Genomic DNA, 20,518 nt, shown 5'->3' with positions numbered 1-20,518 from the left:
TGATCTTTACATTTTTAAATGATTATATATTGAATGGCCTGGCAAGCACCAACATAAGAGCGTCCCTTTGCTTTTGGCCTGCAAAGCCTAACATACCTACTGTGTGCCCCTTAGAAAACCCTGCAGATTCCTGCTCAAGAGTAACTACCAAGAATGAGAATGCAGATCATGCTAACTTTTGTGTGGATATGTCCATAAAGGTTCCCAAGGTTAAAATTCACACAGTGACTAAACTGCATGTATCCACACAGTGATGAGAGAACAGGGGATGGACTGCTCAGACTGAGCATGCCCACAAGTAACTCTATGAAGCCTCATCCTCTCAGGGTAGAGGCTTTTAAGGGCGAATTTCACTCTAGAGTCTGGAAAACGGAATCAAATGTGTATTAGGTCAGAACGCTATTTTAGGAAGTTAATTATGAACACAGAAAGAAAATGAAATACATGGTCCTGTTTCGTGACTTCAGATGTATGAAAGTCTTCAGAGATGAAAAAGGCATCTGGACCTTGCTTTGGGCCCCAGCCCTCAAAGTCCACTAGGAACAGGAAGGTCCCCTCCAGATGCACAGCCACTACCCTCCCTGAAGACAGAGAAAGCTGAGCAGCATCGACTACATGCTGTGAAATCTTCCCACGTGGCCAAGGCAGTCTCAGGATACTGTGAGAACATCAGAACAGAATTTTCTAGCGGTTCCCAGTACACTAAGCAATACCACAATGATATCTTGTAAGAGCAGCTTGGGGGAACTCTGTTCCTTCAGGGGAAAAGATATGAGTGGTCCTTCCTGGGCTGGAACACCCTCTCCTTGGCCCTTGTAGAAAATGCTTCTCTTCCCTGGCATGTACATTAAAGTCAGAAATGTAAAGTCTGAGAAAGTCTATGCAGCTTCATTCCCACAGCTGGACTCACGTTGTAGTATATTTCGCTGCTCTAGTTCTTCCGGTGTCGGTCTTTGACTCAGTCGTCTAAAAAGGAGATAAATAAGGTATTGTCCATGTTAAGCCTCCCAGTCCTGCTTATAAAGATTTGTTTTGGTCTCAGTTTATATGAGCCCCTCCGTTGGCAAGAAAGCAAGAGCTTTTGTGTTTTTTTTTTAAAGATTTTATTTATTTGACAGAGAGAGAGTGAGCGAGAGCGAGCACAAGCAGGGGGAGCGGTAGGCAGAGGGAGAAGCAGGCTCCCTGCGGAGCAAGGAGCCTGACGCAGGGCTCGATCCCAGGACCTCGGGATCACGACCTGAGCCAAAGGCAGACGCTTAACTGATTGAGCCACCCAGGCACCCCAGCAAGAGATTTTTAAACTGTTTTGGTATTTCATTTGTTTCTCTGATTGTTTACGAAACAGTTCTCATGTTGAAAGTGTTCATACAGACACTAGAACGTAAAATGGAATTGTACATGCAAAGAGGAGGCCAGAACCCCAGTTCTAGCTCGGCTGTTAATGAGCCTGTCACCACAGAAAAGCTCAGCTGGATCCTGAGTGTAGCCGTCTGTGAAATGCAGGTTTGGACGAGACTGCCAGCTCCCAAACAGATTTGCTGGAGGCGCACAGAACTTCAAGGCATATGACAGAAATTCTGACTGAGAAAACCAGGCACGAGGACTGAGATTTTCCTATATGTATTTTTACAGTCCTTCCCACATGACCCTGATGTCTTTCTTTTGATTTTTAAACCAGTGATTTAGCAACCACTGGAATTTAAGGTTGTCTCTTTTGAAATGATACTCGGCAATTCTATGATTTGATTTCGGCTCTCTCTGTGAAATACTGATGACGCTTCTCATCTCATCCACGGTTCTGAGATGTTACTCACCAGCGATAACTTGTCATCTCTGGAATCAGTCATTCACTTGTTACCTTCGACTTACACTTCTCAGTACTTGAACCGCATGCTCGTAACTCTTTAGCTACCTGTCTAGAGAACGCCCAGCCCCATTTTATATACAATTTACAACATTCTTTATGTATTGCAAAGTTTTTTTTTGGTCCCTCTGAATAAGACCTTCCTTTTTAAATGCTCATTAAAACCAACCAAACAAAAAATCCCACACTCCAGTAAGTACAAATGACATACAATAAACTGCATGATTTGATGTTTTTATATGTGTATATACCTGTGAAACCATCACACAATCTAATGAACGTACCCATCAACCTTGTACTGGTGTTCCAGGGCTGCCATAACGAATGACCACAAATTGGGTGGCTTAAAACCACAAAAATTTATTCTCTCAGTTCTGGAGGCCAGAAGGCCAAAATCAAGGTGTGGGCGAGGTTGGTTCCTCCTGAAGCCTCTAAAGGAGCTCTGTCCTATGCCTCTCTCCTGGTTTCCGGTGGGGTTGCCAGCAGTCTTTGGCATTCTTTGGTGTTTACACGTACCCTCCGATCTCTGCCTCCATGGTCACACAGCACTCTCCTTGCGTGTGTGTTTGAATCTCTGTGTCCAAATTTCCCTCTTCCCTTGTTTTTGGTAAATAAATATATTTTTAAAGTAGCCTCTACACCCAACGTGGGGTTTGAACTCATGACCCTGAGATCAAGAGTCGGCATGCTCCACCAACTGAGTCACCAGGTGCCCCCCATCCATTTGCCCTTTGATGGATATTTGTGTTGGCTGGATCCTATGTTTGATTTTTTTTTTTTTTTAAAGATTTTATTTATTTATTCGACAGAGATAGAGACAGCCAGCGAGAGAGGGAACACAAGCAGGGAGAGTGGGAGAGGAAGAAGCAGGCTCATTTCGGAGGAGCCTGATGTGGGGCTCGATCCCACAACGCCGGGATCACGCCCTGAGCCGAAGGCAGACACTTAACCGCTGTGCCACCCAGGCGCCCCCTATGTTTGATTTTTTTAAAGAAATTTACAAATTATTTTCCAAAGTAGCTCTACTATTTTATATTCCTTCCACCAGTGTATGAGAATCCAGCTGCTCCGCATCCTTAGCAACTCTTGTCTTTTAAACTGTACAATTTTAGGGGCGCCTCGGTGGCTCAGTCGGTTGAATGTCTGCCTTCGGCTCGGGTCATGGTCCCGGGGTCCTAGGATCGAACCCCACATGGGACTCCCTGCTCAGCGGGGAGTCTGCTTCTCCCTCTCCCTCTGCCCCTCCCCTCCACTCCTGCTCGTGCATGCTCTCCCTCTCGCAAATAAATAAAATCTTTAAAAAAATAAATAAAATTGTACAATTTTAGTCAGCCTAGGAACCTTGTAGTGTTATCTCACTGTGGTTTTAATTTGCATTTCCCTAATGACTAATGATGTTGAGTATCTTTCCATGTGCTTATTTGCCATCTGCATATCTTCTTTGAAATCTTCTGCTCCCCACTACATAAAAATTGGGTTGTTTTTTTCTTATTAAGTTTGGCGAGTTCTTCATATATTCTAGATACAAGTTCTTTATCAGATACTTGGTTCACAAATACTTTCTCCCAGTTTGTGGCTTGTTTTTACATTCTTCAGTCTCTTTCAAAGAATAAAAATGTTAAATTTTTTTTTAAAGATAATGTTAAAAAATTTTTTTTAAGATTTTATTTATTTGAGAGACAGAGAGTGAGCGAGAGAGAGAGAGAGAGAGAGAGCACGCACAAGAGGGGGAGGGGCAGAGAGAGAGGGAGAATCAGGCTCCCCACTGAGCAGGGAGCGCAATGTGGGACTCGATCCCAGGACCCTGGGACCATGACCTGAGCCGAAGGCAGATATTTAACTGCCTGAGCCACCCAGGCGCCCCTAAAATGTTTTATTTCTTCTGAAGTGCAATTTATCAATGTTTTCCTCTTAAGAATCATGCTTTTGAGATCATATTTAAGAAATCTTGTCCAACTCATATTCTTCTAGAAATTTTGTAGTTTTAGCTCATATTTAAACCCAGGATTCATTTTGAGTTAATTGTTTGCATGTGATGCAAGGCACGAATTGAAGTAATTTTTCTGCCAGCACCATTTGTTGAAGAGACCATGAAATTATCTTTGTGCCTTTGTCAAAAATGCGCTGTACATATATGGGTGGGTATACTTCTGGACTCTCTTTTCTGTTCTGTTTATCTGTTTATCTTATGTCAACACCATACTGATTAGGTTACTTTAGCTTTCTAGTATGTCTTCAATCAGACTGTGTTAGTCCTCCAACCCTGTCCTTTTCCTTAGCTGCTTTGGTTACTCTAGTGTACTTTGTATTTCCCTAAGAATTTTAAAATCAGTTTGCCAATTTAAAAAAAAGCCTTTTGGGGGGCGCCTGGGTGGCACAGCGGTTAAGCGTCTGCCTTCGGCTCAGGGCGTGATCCCGGTGTTCTGGGATCGAGCCCCACATCAGGCTCCTCCACTAAGAGCCTGCTTCTTCCTCTCCCACTCCCCCTGCCTGTGTTCCCTCTCTCGCTGGCTGTCTCTATCTCTGTCAAATGAATAAATAAAATCTTAAAAAAAAAAAGCCTTTTGGGAGGGTAGTTTGATCAGAGTTGCACGTAGTGATATCTTAATAATACTTGAGGCTGGTAACCCATGAATATGGTATTTCTCTTCATTTATTTAACTCTTTTTTACTTTCTTCAGCATTATTTAATACTTTGCAGTATACAAGTCTTACACAATCTTTTGTCAGATTAACCTGTAAATATTTAAAGATTTCTGAAGCTATTATTAATTGCTATTGTAAATGTTAATCTGCTGTACTTTTAGGTTCCAATTTCAGATTAGTCATTGCCAGTGTCCAAAAACTCTTCTAAGAAGACTAGGACTCATGAAACAACACTCGAAGATGAGCAACTAGCTCTGCAGTGAAAGAAAAATAAATCTATTACCAAAGATTCCCATTCTCAACTAATTCCTATTCTTGATGCTCTCTGGCTGACAGTCAGGGCCCGAGTTCTTCTCTAAGATTGCTATCCTGGCCATCAGTAAAGCCAGGTGTCTGAGGCAGGTAAGGAGAATATATCTTAATTAATGGACATCCTAAGTTAATTATCTTGTTAAGAATATGCCAAGAGTTCCACTTCCTCTTCCTCACTGTACCAAAAGAAACATGTGAGTTGTTCAAACACCCATCTATACACCTGGACTCTATGTATATGACATGTGTAGGAAGCCCGCCTGCATTTAGCTTCTCTATGCTTTTGGTTCCAGCTGACTTGAAAAATATACTAACACTTTGAAAGAAGGCAGTTACGTGGAACATGTGAAATAGATATAATGGAAAATATGGGTGTGATCTTTAATTGGGTTGGCACCTCGTAGTTGAGCAACTAGATTAATGACAGAGGAGTCTTGCTGTCCTGGGAAGCACCTGAATTCTCTAGAAGCTTAAAAAAATTTTTTTTGAAAAGTAAACTCTATGCCCAATGTGGGGCTTGAACTCACGACTCCCAGATCAAGAGTCACATGCTCCACTGACTGAGCCAGCCTCTCTAGAAACTTTTTAAAAGCCATATTTAGGGGCACCTGGGTGGCTCAGTTGGTTAAGCATCGGCCTTCAGCTCAGGTCATGATCTCGGGGTCCTGGGACCGAGTCCCGAGTCCAGTTGTCCCTCCACCTTTGCCCCCAACCCCCCTCCCATGCTCTGTCTCTCTCTAAATCTTTAAAAAATAAAATAAAATAAAATAAAATAAAATAAAAGCCATATTTATGTCTATCTTGTGGGGTAAAGCTGTGAAATATGTCTCTCTCATGATTTAAAGCTCCAAGGGCCATTTGGTTCCTTAATTTCCAAATTCCTAGAGGACACCCAACTGTGTACAATATACATTTTTAAAAATTATGCGGTTTCTACAGTTAAAAAAAGAAAAAGATAAAAGTGAATGCTCCACCATGAAGTAAGTCTCTAAGACATCTACAGGCAAAATCGAACCAGTCTCCTCTAAGCCAAGGCTTACCGGATCAGTGTGTTCCCAATCTGGTGCCGTATTTCATTCCACTCCTCTTTGCTTTTCCGAGGCCAAGAATTCACGGTCAACTCCGGTTCACTGGGTCTGTGGTTCAACTTCATTGCCAGTGTGTCCTTCCTCTTCACTTTGTTGGCCAGAGCACCTTTGTGTAAGGGAAAGAAAAAAAGCAGGTGCTAAGGCTCAACCCGACCCAGAACGAGGCAAGAGTCTGAACAAACAGTATCGCATCTCGCAGCTAACACAGAGGTGGGGGTAAAGCTGAAGACATCTAGAAATCTAATTAGTCAGATGGACTCAGCTGGGCCAAAGACATTCTCTCCTTTCTACATTCCTCTACATTTCTTCTACGTAAGAGTTGTTAGAGGAGAGAGAATCCAAACACGGATGACAACATAAAGGCATTTGCACTAACACATTTCATAAGAGTCCTACTTTTTTTGTTGGTATTTTTCTTTTTCTAAAGATTTTATTTCTTTGTCAGAGAGAGCGAGCACAAGCAGGGGGAGCAGCAGGCAGAGGGAGAAGGAGGCTCCCCGCTGAGCAAGAAGCCAGATGTGGGATTTGATCTCAGGACCCTGGGATCACAACCTGAGTCAAAGGCAAACGCTTAACCAACTGAGTCACCCAGGCATGCCCCGCCCCCCTTTTTAAAATAGGCTCTACACCCAATGTGGGGCTTGAATCATGACCCTGAGATCAAGAATCACATGTTTACTGACTGAGCCGGCCAGGAGCCCCAAGATTTCTACTCTTAAAGCTGCCTTCCTACTTGTAGGAATCACGATTCCATTATCTACAGATTTGTGTACATAAACATGGTGTTTTTTCTTTGCCCCACGGACACAGTTAAGTTCAGGAGACTCAAGGAGAGCGTCACTATATCTTTTTAACACGGCCCAAATACCAACTTTCTTCTACTCCAAATTCTTTAAAACCATCAAGGTAAATCATTCTTTGATCACAAAGAGATAAAAACCTGCATGACTCTGGGCGCCTGGTGGCTCAGTCGGCTGAGTGTCCAACTCTTATTTTGGCTCAGGTCATGTTCTCAGGGTTGTGGGACTGAGCCGGGCATCAGGCTCCGCACTCAGAACAAAGTCTGCTTGAGGTTCTCTCTCTCCCTCTCCCTGCATGCTCTAAAAGAAATCAATCTTAAAAACCAAACCAAACCAAACCCTGCATGACTCAATGTACTTGGCTCGCTCTCAGCGGCTTGTTAGAACAGGGGGAACAGCAGGGACAAGGCTCTATCGCAATGGCTTCCAGTATCAGTGAGCCAGATGACTCGATGGGAGAGGGTGACTGTTCCCAGTCATCTTACACCTGCTAACACCAGCAAGTAGCTTTATCGATAAAATCATTTTCTCCTTTGCTTTTCCCGTTCTTACTATGATGGCTCTCATCTTCATCCTCTTCATCTCGGTATTGAATAGGACCTTCTGAATCAGAGTCACTCTCCTTCTCTTCCTCTTCCTCCTGCAGACACTGTGGTAGTTCAGGAACAACCGAGGTAGAAGCCACATCCTCAGTGAATGCACACGGGTGGTTTTGCTCCTCTTCTTCTTCATCGTCTGGACTAACAAATTAATATAATCATATTCTCCTTTCAGAAACAACGGGTAAATGATTTGCAAGGCAAAGTATTGAATAACTATGGAAAATTTCACGAGTGAAAATAATTTATCCCTTCCCTTAACTTCAAGAATCTTGCTAAGGAACTTTTTAGCAGCTCTTAATCTAAAAGGCTCTGGGCTCAAATCCTAGCTCTACAAGTTATTCACTAGCTTATAAGTTATTTAACTTTTCTGCAAATGTGAATGAAACCTACCTGCTAGGTTTGTTGTGAGAATAAAATAGATACATTCTAGAAAATACTACTGTTTGGCACACAGGCCCCGTAATTATCTACACGTGAGACGCAAGTTTGTTTTGGGCTGATAAAGTGAGAAAACCACGTAGCATCTAACACTGTGCCTGGCTCATGGAAGATATGTAACAAAGGTATTTAACCCACTTATTTCCCTTGGTTTAACAACAGAGTAGGACAAAATGATCATCTAATCCACGGAAGCAAAGAGAAGTAAAGATGAAAACTAACTTCCCCTTCTTTCCACTCTGGAGGCATAAAACTGTGACTTAGTCCATCTGGAACTCCTAAACTGTCTCTCCCCAGGATGTAAGAAAATTACACCGGCAAGTACAAAGACGATGGCAAAGCAGCTAAGCGGCGCGGGGGCAACAACTCTGGAACAATTCTCCGACGTGCAAATCTCTGGCAAATCTCCAACTTGCCAAAAAGTGTTAACCTTCAGTCACAATTTGTTAGAATTTTAAAAAGGTAAGGTGTTCGGGACAGATGAGGGAGAGCACAACCTGGCCAGTTGCCGTTTATGAGGCTGCAACCCTGAGCTAATTTCGGAGCGCCCTTCTTTTCCTCTAGACTGCTCTCTGTCCCTCTCTACCGCGTTCAGGTGCCAGGTGCCATGCTTTCAGATTTGTCTAATTTCATCCTTATGAGCCTATGACGTAGGTATCATTCGTGTTTATGGATCCGACAACTCAAGTGCAGAAAGGCAAGCTAGGAAGTAAGAGGCAGAGCTGGGATTTGAACCCAGAGCTGTCTTACTCCAAGGTTAATGCTCTTAAGCCCCATGTTACACTGCCTCCCTTGTATCATATACAAAAAAAGAGTGGTTTTAATTTTCAAGTACAAAAGTTTGTGACTGTTATGGAAACAGTGTCCTAGAAATCAGCAGGGTAAATGAAGTCCAGATTCTAGAACATGTTTTGATTTGTTGAATATTCTTACTTTAATATTCTTAATATTAATTAAAGTAATATTCTTACTTTAATATTTTCTTTTTATAAATAATTTTTTCCAAGAAAGGCTACCTAGAATTAAGAGGAGGAAACAAAAGGCAAGCTTTAAAAGCACTCACACTTTCAGCATCTCAATAGTGATGGGAAGTGACCTGGTCCGACCCAGGGTACCGCTGTCCTCAGAAAAGCTGTCACTGTACTCAAAGAGCAAGGATTGAGCTCTATGAGAGCCCTCCAAGGGAGGAGTCATGGGAAGTGGGCTCGTCAGGGCCTGCTGGATTCGGATATGCAGTGGGAGGGGAGGCAGCCTACAGGGTACATGGGGCTCCCCAAAGCTGTGGTCCAACATCCTCTTGGGTACTTCCTTTTTCTGATCTTCCTGCTGGGATACCTCCTGGGGCAGGTTTAAGGAAGCTGGAAACTCATTTTCTGGCACAACCTGAAAAGTCTTAGCAAGGAATGGAGGGGACCGTGGGGGTTCTGGAGGTCTATGAGTAGGCAGTGGGGGGGATGGAGAGGGAGGCGGGATCATCAGCAGTGGTTCAGAGCCTACAGAACATGTGTTCCTTTCTCTCTGATCACTTGGTGCTTTTGTGGTGGTGGCAGCGGCAGACTCCGAGGCGGGAACCAAGCTTGATGGAATGCCTCTCTTAGGCGGTAAGGGTGGGGATGGTTTCGATAACAATGTACCGCTGTTTATTGCCTGGGACAGTTCAGCTGGAAAAGAGAGAACACCTCAGTTTAAGATGGCTTCACAATGCTCTGAAGGGCCAGCCCAGGGCCTAGATTAGAACTGAGCTTACTCTCAGCTTTCAGGCAAATTATACCATTTCGTGGCTTTGCCACAACCCAGGTATCTCCCGCTAAAACAAAATTTATATTTAAATATCTAGAAGGCCGGGGCGCCTGGGTGGCACAGCGGTTAAGCGTCTGCCTTCGGCTCAGGGCGTGATCCCGGCATTATGGGATCGAGCCCCACATCAGGCTCTTCCGCTATGAGCCTGCTTCTTCCTCTCCCACTCCCCCTGCTTGTGTTCCCCCTCTCACTGGCTGTTTCTATCTCTGTCAAATAAACAAATAAAATCTTAAAAAAAATATCTAGAAGGCCTAATAAATGTACAGACATATAGGAAGACCACTACCTTAATACTCTGATGAGAAATTTCTTACTTCTTGGCTCTAATACATATGACTTTTTATGACTTGAGGTAGATAAAGCTAATACGATGAGACAAAAAATGTGGATAGTAAGTTCTTTGTCTAACAGAATTCCGTTAAAAAATTTAACCATGCAGGTACCAGTAAAAAAACCCAAATACTATCAGGCATTGTTACCATAACTTGATAAATAATGACATCTAGATATCCCAGCTGTGCATTATAAAATTACCAATAATGACATCCTGAAGTTTTACAGCAAATGCAAAGGCCTTTGAAGAAATCAAAGTGCTTTGCTATCCTTGTCTTTGGACTCTCTTTATAGAGGAGGTTATCTTTACCAATTTACAGAAGGCAAAACTGAGGCCACAGAAGTTAGATGACCTGCCCAAGATCATATTACATACAGGCAAGGGCTGGGCTAGTCCCAGTTCTCATTATTAAACTCCATCCTCTAGATACCACTGTCTTTGTGATTTTTATGATGTCCATACTTATCCTTTATACCCAAACCCCCATCACCACTCCCCACTACACTATGGGCTCCTTGATGACAGAGCAACCCATCTCCATCAGCATACCCATAGAGGTGGGCACCGTGCTTGGCACACGGTGGACCCTCAACACATGCTTATGAGAGGAGAGGCCCCCACCCTATGTCACGATAGTATATATCCCTACATGATCCCCCCAAACCCAAAATGACTCAGGTTTTGATTCAGCAAAGTCCCTCTGGAGGGCTCCAATGGCTTTTAAGAAGTAGGTCATCACAGCATGCATGGGCTAATCTTGCAAAATAATTAAACAGTAAGTCTCCTGATCACCAACCTCTAACCCTCTACTCAAACCCCTAATTTTGGTTACACCGCTTGTTTTCAAATGGCTGCCATAGGTCTTACCTAGAAAGCAACACCTCAAGGTCCTGTGAAATAAAAAATTTACTTGCTCTAAGTCCCACTCCACTGGTAGCATTCAAAGTAAAAAGCTAGCTAATTTGAGAATTAAAAAAAAAAAGATTCTATTTATTTATTTGAGAGAGAACGAAAGTGGGAGATCACAGAGAGAGTGCGAGAAGCAGACTCACCGCTGAAAGGAGAGCCCAATGTGGGGCTCGATCCCAGGACCCTGGGATCATGACCTGAGGCAAAGGCAGATGCCTAACCAACTGAGCCACCCAGGTGCCCCTAATTTGATAATGTTTTAATGTCACTAATTGTTTTTTTTTTTCAGGTTTAACTACCTCTACATTTTTACTAGGCATAGTTACTTATTCATAGGCCAAATTATGAAAACAATAAATATGTAAGATAATAATAATTTATTAACTGTGAATAAATTAATATTACTTTAATATAATCATTTCATCTTTTATATATTATAAATGCCCAAATGCACTTAAAAATGTAATTCCAATATAATTAACATATAGTATTATACATCTTAGATAAATTTTAAAAAGACTTTCTAGAGGGGTGCCTGGGTGGCTCAGGGGTGCCTTTGGCTCAGGTCATGATCCCAGGGTCCTGGGATGGAGTCCCACATCGGGCTCCTTGCTCAGCGGGGAACCTGCTTCTCCCCCTGCAGTTCCCCCTGGCTTGTGCTCTCACTCACTCTCTCTGTCTCAAATAGATTAAAAAAAAAAAAAATCCTTAAAAAAGACTTTCTAGAAAAATATTGCATACACATACAAAAAAAGATGAAAAAAATATTAATTTTAGCCCCAATGAGATTTTTTGGGTAGACTGGACTTTTGCTGCCTCTCTAAAAATAGCCATTAGATATTCCATTTACGACAAAACCTCCACAATACCAAATTTGAGTATTTTATTGTTTGAATTGATAGGTAAATTATCTCTGGTAATTTAAGGAAAACATACACCTCAAGGTGTTAAAGAAGTGAACTCTGCTATATCTACCCTCACAATGGCACTTGGCTGTAGTTCTGTGGGCAAGATGCTGGAATGTTCATTGGAGGGGTTACGGATTCCCTTCACCTGTTCAGCTATTTATAGTGGTCCTTCCCTTGTCCTAATACTCCTGCTTAGTCCTTAGGCCTAACACTGTTATGCCCATTAGTAGACACAGCAATGTGTACAGCAGTGGTTTTTAAATGTTTGGATCTCACGGACCAATAAATTAAAATGAAATTCTCAACCAACCTCAGGTTGTCAATTTTTAGTACTTCCAAATAAGACTTGATACCAAGTAACCCATTTGTGAAGATCATCCTTTCATGAAAGAAATGGATTTTTATCATCAAAGAATTAGGAAGGTCATAATTTCAGAATAAAGAATAGTCCTTTAGGGGCGCCTGGGTAGCGCAGTCGTTAAGCGTCTGCCTTCAGCTCAGGGCGTGATCCTGGCGTTCCGGGATCGAGTCCCACCCACATCGGGCTCCTCCACTGGGAGCCTGCTTCTTCCTCTCCCACTCCCCTGCTGTGTGCCCTCTCTCGCTGGCTGTCTCTCTGTCACATAAATAAATAAAATCTTAAAAAAAAAAAAAAGAATAGTCCTTTAAATCAAAGCTAAGTTAATCTTATTAAAAACTCTGAACTGTCCTGTTTTTCTCCTTCTGCTGAGGACCACTCAAGACTGATGTTGATCCCTCAGTCATGAGACCTATTGCTCTGGGCTATTCACCTTAGGCCAAGAGTGGCCTCTGTGGTTCAGCCCAGAGAACAGGACACGTATTAATATTTTTTATATTATCTTATCCTGAAAAGGATAGACTATTACTGGTTTACAGCAATGGTTCTCAATGTATGGTCCCCCTATATGCAGCATCAGTATCACCTGGGAACTTCTTAGAAATGCAAATTCTCAGGCCCACCCTCGACTTACTGATTCAGAAACGCTTAGGGCAGGGCCCAGCAATCTGTGTTTCAACAAGCCCTCCGGGTGACCGTGACGAGACCCTGTCTAGGCAGCAGTTTGAGAATACAGCTGTATGGGACAAAGGTCTGGGCTCAAGAGCTGAAAAGCCTAGGTTTGGTTTCCCTCTCTCATTAACTGCGACCTTGAGTGAGTCACAACTTCTTCACGCTATAATTGCCCTAACTATGTAACAGATAAAATCGCTTTCCTGCTTCACAAGGAGGTTCTGAAAGCAAGTATATGAAAGCTGCTTGAGTTCCTCAGAGATAAGCCAACACAGCCCTGTCCATCCGGGGTGGTGAGAACAGTAATAACCTCCATCGTCTTTCTAATCAAACTACCCCAACCTGCCATACTCACAATATACTCCAAGCCTGTTTTTCAGGGTTCTCGTCACCCCACACAAGGTAGGGGTATTAGCTGTTTAATAAGCGTACTTTATTCCTCCCTTCCCTCATGGACAAGAACTGCAAGCCCTACTAAGCCTAGTATCATTTTTCCTGAAAAACTACCTTCCTTCCTCTCTTTCTTGAAAATTCTTCTAAGAAGGTATACATGTAGGTAAAGAAAAGCTGACCTAAATAGGACTTCGGGTAAATATAAAAAAATTTACTAAACTGATAAAAATGTACCGGTTATCTTCCCGGTTTTCTTTCTTCTATCACTTATTGGAGTAAGAGTAGCATTCTTAACTCTCCCAAGATAAAACGTGACTTTATCAGGACACCTTGAATAATATCTTTTGCAGTTTGCAGGAAGGTATTATGCCAGACACTGAGTCACAAGTTATACTGGCATCTATACAATCACCTTTTTATCTGCTGGGCTCATGCTGCAGGCAGGCACTGGTGGTTTAAAGTAGGTGAAAATAACCCCTTTTCTCCATGCAGGTCAGACCTGCTGTGGTCTTCACGTGGCCAGTCCCCCAACTATAAACAGTATTTCAGAAACACTGTTTTAGAAAGATAGATATTAAGCCGTCCCCCACCAAACTGGAACTGAATTTTACTGATCTCTGATCCTAGTCTGTTTTCGTTCATAGCTATCGGCCTCGTTTTCAAGACTTTACTCTATATTGAGGGCATTCGGAGGGACAAGACACGGAGAACTCTCACAGACCTAATCAATATTGTACCGATGATCCAATAAAACGGCCGTCCAAAATCAGACCAAAACAAACCCAAAGCAACGGACACCTAAGACTTACTTACCAATGACAGGGTTGCTATTTCTGTGAGCTGGTTTAGGGGGAGGGACAGGGGGCTGCTTGGCAGGGACCGCGTGAGTGAGGCTCGGGGTGGCGGTAGTGTTAGTGCTGGCAGGAGCCGCGGGCAGAGTCCTGGGTGCTGGGGAGGGGGGCACGGAGGAACTAACAGTTTTTGCTGGGTTCGCGGCAGCAGTGGTGGCAGCAGGCGCTGCGGTGGGGGCGACAGTGGGGGCGGAGGAGACGGGCCTGGCCGTGCTGCCGGAGGAAGCGGCATCCTTTGCTTGCCCTTCGCTTGCTTCGTGAGAAGAGGACAAGGGTCTTTTAGGGGGAAGTAAAGGCTGCTTGGGTGCATTCTCAGGAACGGACTCTGCTTCGGAATTAGGCTGGCTTCCAGTTGAGCCTGCGTAATAACAGATGTGATTTAAAAGGGAAGAAAGAGTAACAAGATAGACTGAAAAAGCTAACACACCTCAGGCTTGAGGTCAACTTCATCCATTATTTATCTTGCAGATGAGTTCCCAGGCAAAGCGTCCCAACCTCAACATACTTAAGGCATATGACACTTTCTCAATCCCAATCCCAAAGTAAGAGAGGCCTGTACGGTAGTGATTCTTCACACCACAGCCAGGCAACCGGGGGAGGCACAGAATCCCATGGGTGGAGGAGGACGAATGTGTAGCTTGAAAAAGGCCTACGGGTGTCTGATGCTCAACATCCTCTTCCGTCCTTGAGAATCGCAACTTAGGTCTTTTGTGAATGGAAGAATGAGGGGGAAAATTCCACTTCAAGCTGCAACTAGTTGAGGAATTGCTACAGGAAAACAGAATTCTCTCTGGATTTTATTTCTCCCTTGGCTCTGGCAAAACTCGGACTTAGATGAGAATGACTGACGCATGGCTCTTACGCTCACAAACCCAGGGTCTCTTACCTGATCGCTTCTTTGGGTCCTCTTCGGGCACAGGCTTCCTAAGACTTGCTCTTCTTCCTGACTCTTCTTCTGCTTGGTCTGGACTAGAAGAGCTGGTACTCCCTATGGGAGTGGTGTGGCCATTTTTTAACACGGCATGGCTCAACTTCCCCGGATCCTCGCTACCTGCAGGGTCAAAAAGGAGAGAGCAAACTGATGGACCGCTGTGGTCAGATAGGGAGGAGCGCTGGTGATCTGTAACCTTTCTGACCCCTTTCTCCCCCTTCCTGTGTGAGCTGCTGGTTCAGATCTACATTATTTGGATTTTTTTTTAATGATTTGAATCTTTATAGTAGCAATAGAAATAAGGAATTCCTTTCACCAATACAGCTGATTGCCTATTATGCGCCAGGTGTCTTGCTAACATGAGTAAGACCCACTTAACAGACGTAAGTACCAAATGCTAGCCATTCAGAGCTGTTGGGGTAGGAATGAAGAAGAAACAATTCTTTTGGGCTGGGAATGAGGTTAGGAAAGCTTCACAAAGAGTGGTAGCTAAACTGGGTTTTAAAGGAGTAGGAGCCGACTGTACTGCTGCGAGATGAGGACAGACAGGCAGAAGGAGTAGCACGGATGAAGGGATGAACTCATGCGGCATGTCCGGGAACCGGCATCTAGTTTGTCTGGCAGGAAAACAGATGCCCATAAGAAACAGTTACGGACAGGACTGGAAAGGCCAGCCAGAGCCCGGCTATGAAGGACACCAAACGCCACGTAAAAGAGCCTGGGCCAAAGCCTGTAGTCGACAGGAAGCCAAAGAATTATAGGAGGAGAGAGATCTGATCTGATCTGTCTTTTCGAAGGTTAAATGTGACAGCTGAGAGCAGGGTGGGTCCGGCGGGGACCGGAACAGGAAAAGCTACCGACGAGCTACTGCTGGAATAAAGGTGAGACACAGAGGGTGCCAGGCATTAGGAATACGGAGCAAGGGGCGGACTGGTAGACCGACCAGAGCTCAAAGTGAGAGACAAGAAACATGCCGACAAACTAAAGTGCAGGAATGATCCCTAGGCTGGAGGCTTTGGGAGGACCACTCGTCACTAGGGACACTGCAGGTAAGATTCCTGCACAGAACAGTTCGACAAACATTGCCAGTTACCACTGAGCTTCCCTAGCCTCCTTTGGAGGAGGGAACTGAGAAAACTGAGGTTAGAGACTTAAACTCCGTCTCACCTCCTAGTGTCATGGGGACTAGAAATGGTTGCTCTCTAGACGGTTTCCATTTTGGCTTTCCACAGTGAGACCCTCTGGGTAGTATCATTTTAGTGATTCTTGAGTTAGTCCCTCAAGTTCTCAGAGACCAGTCTCCCTCACCCCGACCTCCTACTAGATTGGACAGGATCATTCTCGATGCAGTGTCAACGAGAGGTGGAGCCTGGGCTGAAAGTAGTAAAGAGTCTATGGCAAATGAGCACTAGATGAAATGCTAAAGTATTCTGGTAACTATTTTAAAACAGGGAAGGTTGCAAGATGGCAACTATGCAAGTGTAGTCAGTTATCGCTTATGTTAATATAGCCCAGCCATAACAGAAACAGGACCTTCTAGAATATAAACCAAGGAATCATTTCAAAGCCAAAAAAGACTATTACTTTTGAAAAGCATACAGTGAAAGGTTAAGACACATTATTAACTGGTTTCTACTCAGCATGCACTAGGAAAATGCATGCAAAAGTGATCAGTTATCAGGGTGCCTGCGTGGCTCAGTCGGTTGAGTGACCGACTCTTGATTTCGGCTCAGGTCATGATCTCAGGGTCGTGAGACTGAGTCCCTCATGGGGCTCACACTCAGCGCGGAGTCTGTTTGTCCCTCTCTCTCCCCCCTGCTTGCCTGCTTGCATATGCTCTAAAATACATAAAATCTTAAAAAGAAATCAAGTGATCAGTTACTTCTCAAGCTATTTTTTCAGGATTGTCTACTTCCAAATAAACTTTCTTTTAAAAAATATTTATTTATTTATTTATTTATTTATTTATTTATTTATTTATTTTTAAAAGATTGTATTTATTTGAGAGAGAGAGAGAGAGTGAGAGAGAGCACGAGAGGGTAAGGGTCAGAGGGAGAAGCAGAGTCCCTGGAGATTGGGGAGCCTGATGCAGGACTCAATCCTGGGACTCCGGGATCATGACCTGAGCCAAAGGCAGTCGCTTAACTGACTGAGCCCCCAGGCACCCCTCTTTTTAAAAAATTTTAAGATCTGTTTTCAAATCCAAGTATAATAAAATACAGCGTTAGTTTCATGTGTACACTATAATGATTCAACAATTCTATACCTTATTCAGTGCTCATCATGGTAAGTGTGCTCTTAACCCCTTCATCTATTTCACTGACCCCTGCCCCCACTTCCCATGCGGCAACTGCCAGTTTGTTCTCTATATTCAGAGTCTGGTTTTCTGTGTGTCTTTTTTCTTTGTTCACTTGTTTTATTTCTTAAATTCCACATACGACTGAAATCATATGGTATGTCTTTCCCTAACTTATTTCACTTAGCAGTATATCCTCTAGATTCATCCCTGTTGTTGCAAATAGCAAGATATCATTCTTTTTTTAGGCCGAGTAATATTCCATTGTGTGTGTGTGCGCACACGTGTGTGCGCACACACACACACACACACACAGACAGAGTCTTTATCCATTCATCTATGGATGGACACTTGTGTTGCTTCTCTATCTGGCTATTTTAAAAAATGCTGCAATAAACATGGGGGTAACATAGCTTTCTGAAAGCGTTTTCATTTTCTTTAGGTAAATACCCAATAGAGAAATTACTGGATCATATGGTAATTCTATTTTTAATTTTTTGAGGAATATTCACATTATTTTCCACAGTGGTTGCACCAGCTTGCATTCCCACCAATAGTGTATGAGGGTTCCTTTTGTCCACATCCTCACCAACACCTGTTATTTATTGTGTTTTTTATTGTAGCCATTCTGACAGGTGTGAGGTGGTATCTCACTGTGGTTTTGTTTTTATTTTTTTATATATTTTTTAATTTTATTTATTTATTCAACAGAGATAGAAACAGCCAGCGAGAGAGGGAACACAAGCAGGGGGAGTGGGAGAGGAAGAAGCAGGCTCATAGCGGAGGAGCCTGATGTGGGGTTCGATCCCATAACGCCGGGATCACGCCCTGAGCCGAAGGCAGAGGCCCAACCGCTGTGCCACCCAGGCGCCCCTCACTGTGGTTTTGATTTGCATTTCCCTGATGATGAGTGATGCCGAGCATCTTTTCACATATCTGTTGGCCATCTGTATGTCTTCTTTGGAAAATGTCTATTCATGTCTTCTGCCACCCCCCCAAAAGATTTTATTTATTTGAGAGAGAGAGAGAGAACGAGGAGGGGGAGGGGAATAGGCAGAAGCAGACTCCCCGCTCAGTGAGGAGCCCGACACAGGGCTCAATCCCAGGGCCCTGAGATCATGACCTCAGCCAAAATCAGATGCTTAACTGACTGAGCCACCCAGGAGCCCCCTTCTGCCCATTTTTTAAAACAGGGTTATTTTTTTTTTTTGGTGTCGAGTTGTATAAGTTCTTTATATATTTTGGATATTAACCCCTTATCAAATATAGGATTTGCAAATATCTTCCCCCACTTGGTAAGTTATCTTTTTGTTTTATTGGTTTCCTTTCCTGTGCAAAAGTTTTTATTTTGGTGTAGTCCCAATGGTTTAAATCTTACTCTTGTTTCCCTTGCCAAAGGAGGCATACTTAGAAAAATGTTTCTGTGGCTGATGCCAAAGAGCTTACTGCCTGTGTTTCCTTCTAGGAATTTTATGGTTACAGGTCTCACATTTAGGTCTTTAATCCATTTTGAGTTTATTTTTGTGTATGGCATAAGGAAGTGGTCCAGTTTCATTCCTGTGAATGGAGCTATCCTGTTTTCCCGGTACCATTTGTTGAAGAAACCATTTTTCCCTCATTGTGTATCCTTGCCTCCTCTGTCATAGATTAATTGAGCATATAACCATGGGTTTACTTCTGGGCTCTTTATTCTGTTCCATTGATCTATGCGTCTGCTAAAATTTCTTATATTTAATGCAAAGGTTTTCTACAACGCTAACAGTGGAGTGTAAGCAATATTCGGCTTCAACATCTACGAGTGTCCTTGCCCCATCTCAGAAAACATTAAATACGTTATAATATAAGCAAGTTAGAACCATACATATTTAAGCCAAAAGCTGTGTCTGAGTATGAAAAAGACTTCAGAGTTCAAATGTTGCTTTTGGCCTAAAGTGGAGATATATAAGGTAGACCCCGAGGCTTATCTCAGAGTTTCTTCCTAGAATAAAGCTTTCGGTCAGTTCTCTGGTTGGCAGAGTAGTATCTTGTCCAATGGCTACAACTCATTTATCAATTGGGCCTTTGAGCTAGTAGGCTAAAAACAACTTGGATCAAGAGCCAATAAGAAGCATACGGCAAAGGAAACTGAACGTAGGTGAAAAACAACAAACAAGTAATGTATGGGGGTTTGTGGGTGAGTGAGCAAGAAAGGTGAGAGTCAGGAGAGGGCATGGGGTAAGAAATGGCTATTATCAAAAAAAAAAAAAAAAAAAAAAAAAAAAGCAAGGGTCAAAGGTGCTGCAACAGAGGTATTACAATTATAGTTAACCACCTAAAATACCCAGAAGATTTTGTGTCCAAATGTAAAATTCAAAGTCTCATAAAAAACTGGTTATCCATGCTCATAGCCAACCACGTAGAAAATTCAGAAAAATAAAAAAAAAAGTCTCCTGTATTCGCATCCTAACAACTAATGCTAATTAATATTTTAGTAATTTTCCTTCATGTTTGTTTTCTTTGTTAAATTTTTATATATTTGAGCTGTGCCTGGGTGGCTCAGTTGGTTAAGCGTCCAACTCTTGATTTCAGTTCAGGTCCATCATCTCAGGGTTGTGAGATCGAGCCCCTGACAGGCTACGTACTGAGCCTGGAACCTGCTTAAGATGCTCTCCCTCTCCCTCTGCCCACCCTTTAAATTTTTAGGTAGTTGAGATTTAAAAATCTTCAATATAGGGGCAACTGGGTGGCTCAGTCAGTTGGGCGCCCAACTCTTGATTTCAGCTCATGTTGTGATCTCGGGTTGTGAGATCAAACCCCACGTTGGGCTCTGCACTCAGCGAGGGGTATGCTTGGGATTCTCTCTCTTCTTCTCCCTCTGCTTCTCCCCCCATTTGTGCTCGCTCTCTGTCTAAAATAAATATCTTTTCTTTTTAAAGATTTTATTTATTTATTTGACACAGAGAGAGAGTGAGCAAGCACAAGCAGGGAAAGTGGAAGAGGGAGAAGCAGGCTCCCTACTGAGCAGGGAGCCAATGCGGGGCTCAATCTCAGGACTCTGGGATCATGACCTGAACTGAAGGCAGATGTTTAACCAACCGAGCCACCCAGGCACCCCAAAAATAAATAAATCTTAAAAAAAAACTTCAATCTATATAATTTAATTAAATTTTGTGAATAAGCAATATATATTAACAGGGTTCAAAACCTAAAAAGTATATTCCATTGGTATACAATGGATAGGATACAGTATTAAAACTAGGCTTTCAGATTTGCTCATGCAAAGGAACTCTAATGAAGAGAAGTGAAATACAACCAACATACTGTATTCTTAACTCTT

At 43.0% G+C, this 20,518-nt stretch overlaps 1 protein-coding gene across 6 annotated transcripts in view; it reads right to left on the bottom strand.

The window, feature by feature from the left end:
* PHACTR4 (phosphatase and actin regulator 4) overlaps nt 1-20,518 on the bottom strand; it is a 96,552-nt gene that overhangs the window by 8,526 nt on the left and 67,508 nt on the right. For all 6 annotated transcript variants that reach the window (XM_026516893.4, XM_026516891.4, XM_044390603.3 and 3 more), the window contains 6 exons: nt 14,862-15,026; nt 13,938-14,333; nt 8,814-9,411; nt 7,263-7,450; nt 5,863-6,016; nt 911-966 (listed from right to left, as the gene is read on the bottom strand). In XM_026516893.4, the coding sequence (XP_026372678.1) occupies nt 911-966; nt 5,863-6,016; nt 7,263-7,450; nt 8,814-9,411; nt 13,938-14,333; nt 14,862-15,026 (1,557 nt within the window). The remainder of the gene's footprint in view (nt 1-910; nt 967-5,862; nt 6,017-7,262; nt 7,451-8,813; nt 9,412-13,937; nt 14,334-14,861; nt 15,027-20,518) is intronic.

This window comes from Ursus arctos, unplaced genomic scaffold, assembly GCF_023065955.2.
Source record: "Ursus arctos isolate Adak ecotype North America unplaced genomic scaffold, UrsArc2.0 scaffold_32, whole genome shotgun sequence".
Taxonomy (NCBI): Eukaryota; Metazoa; Chordata; class Mammalia; order Carnivora; family Ursidae; genus Ursus; species Ursus arctos.
This window is presented reverse-complemented; position numbering and strand designations above follow the sequence as displayed.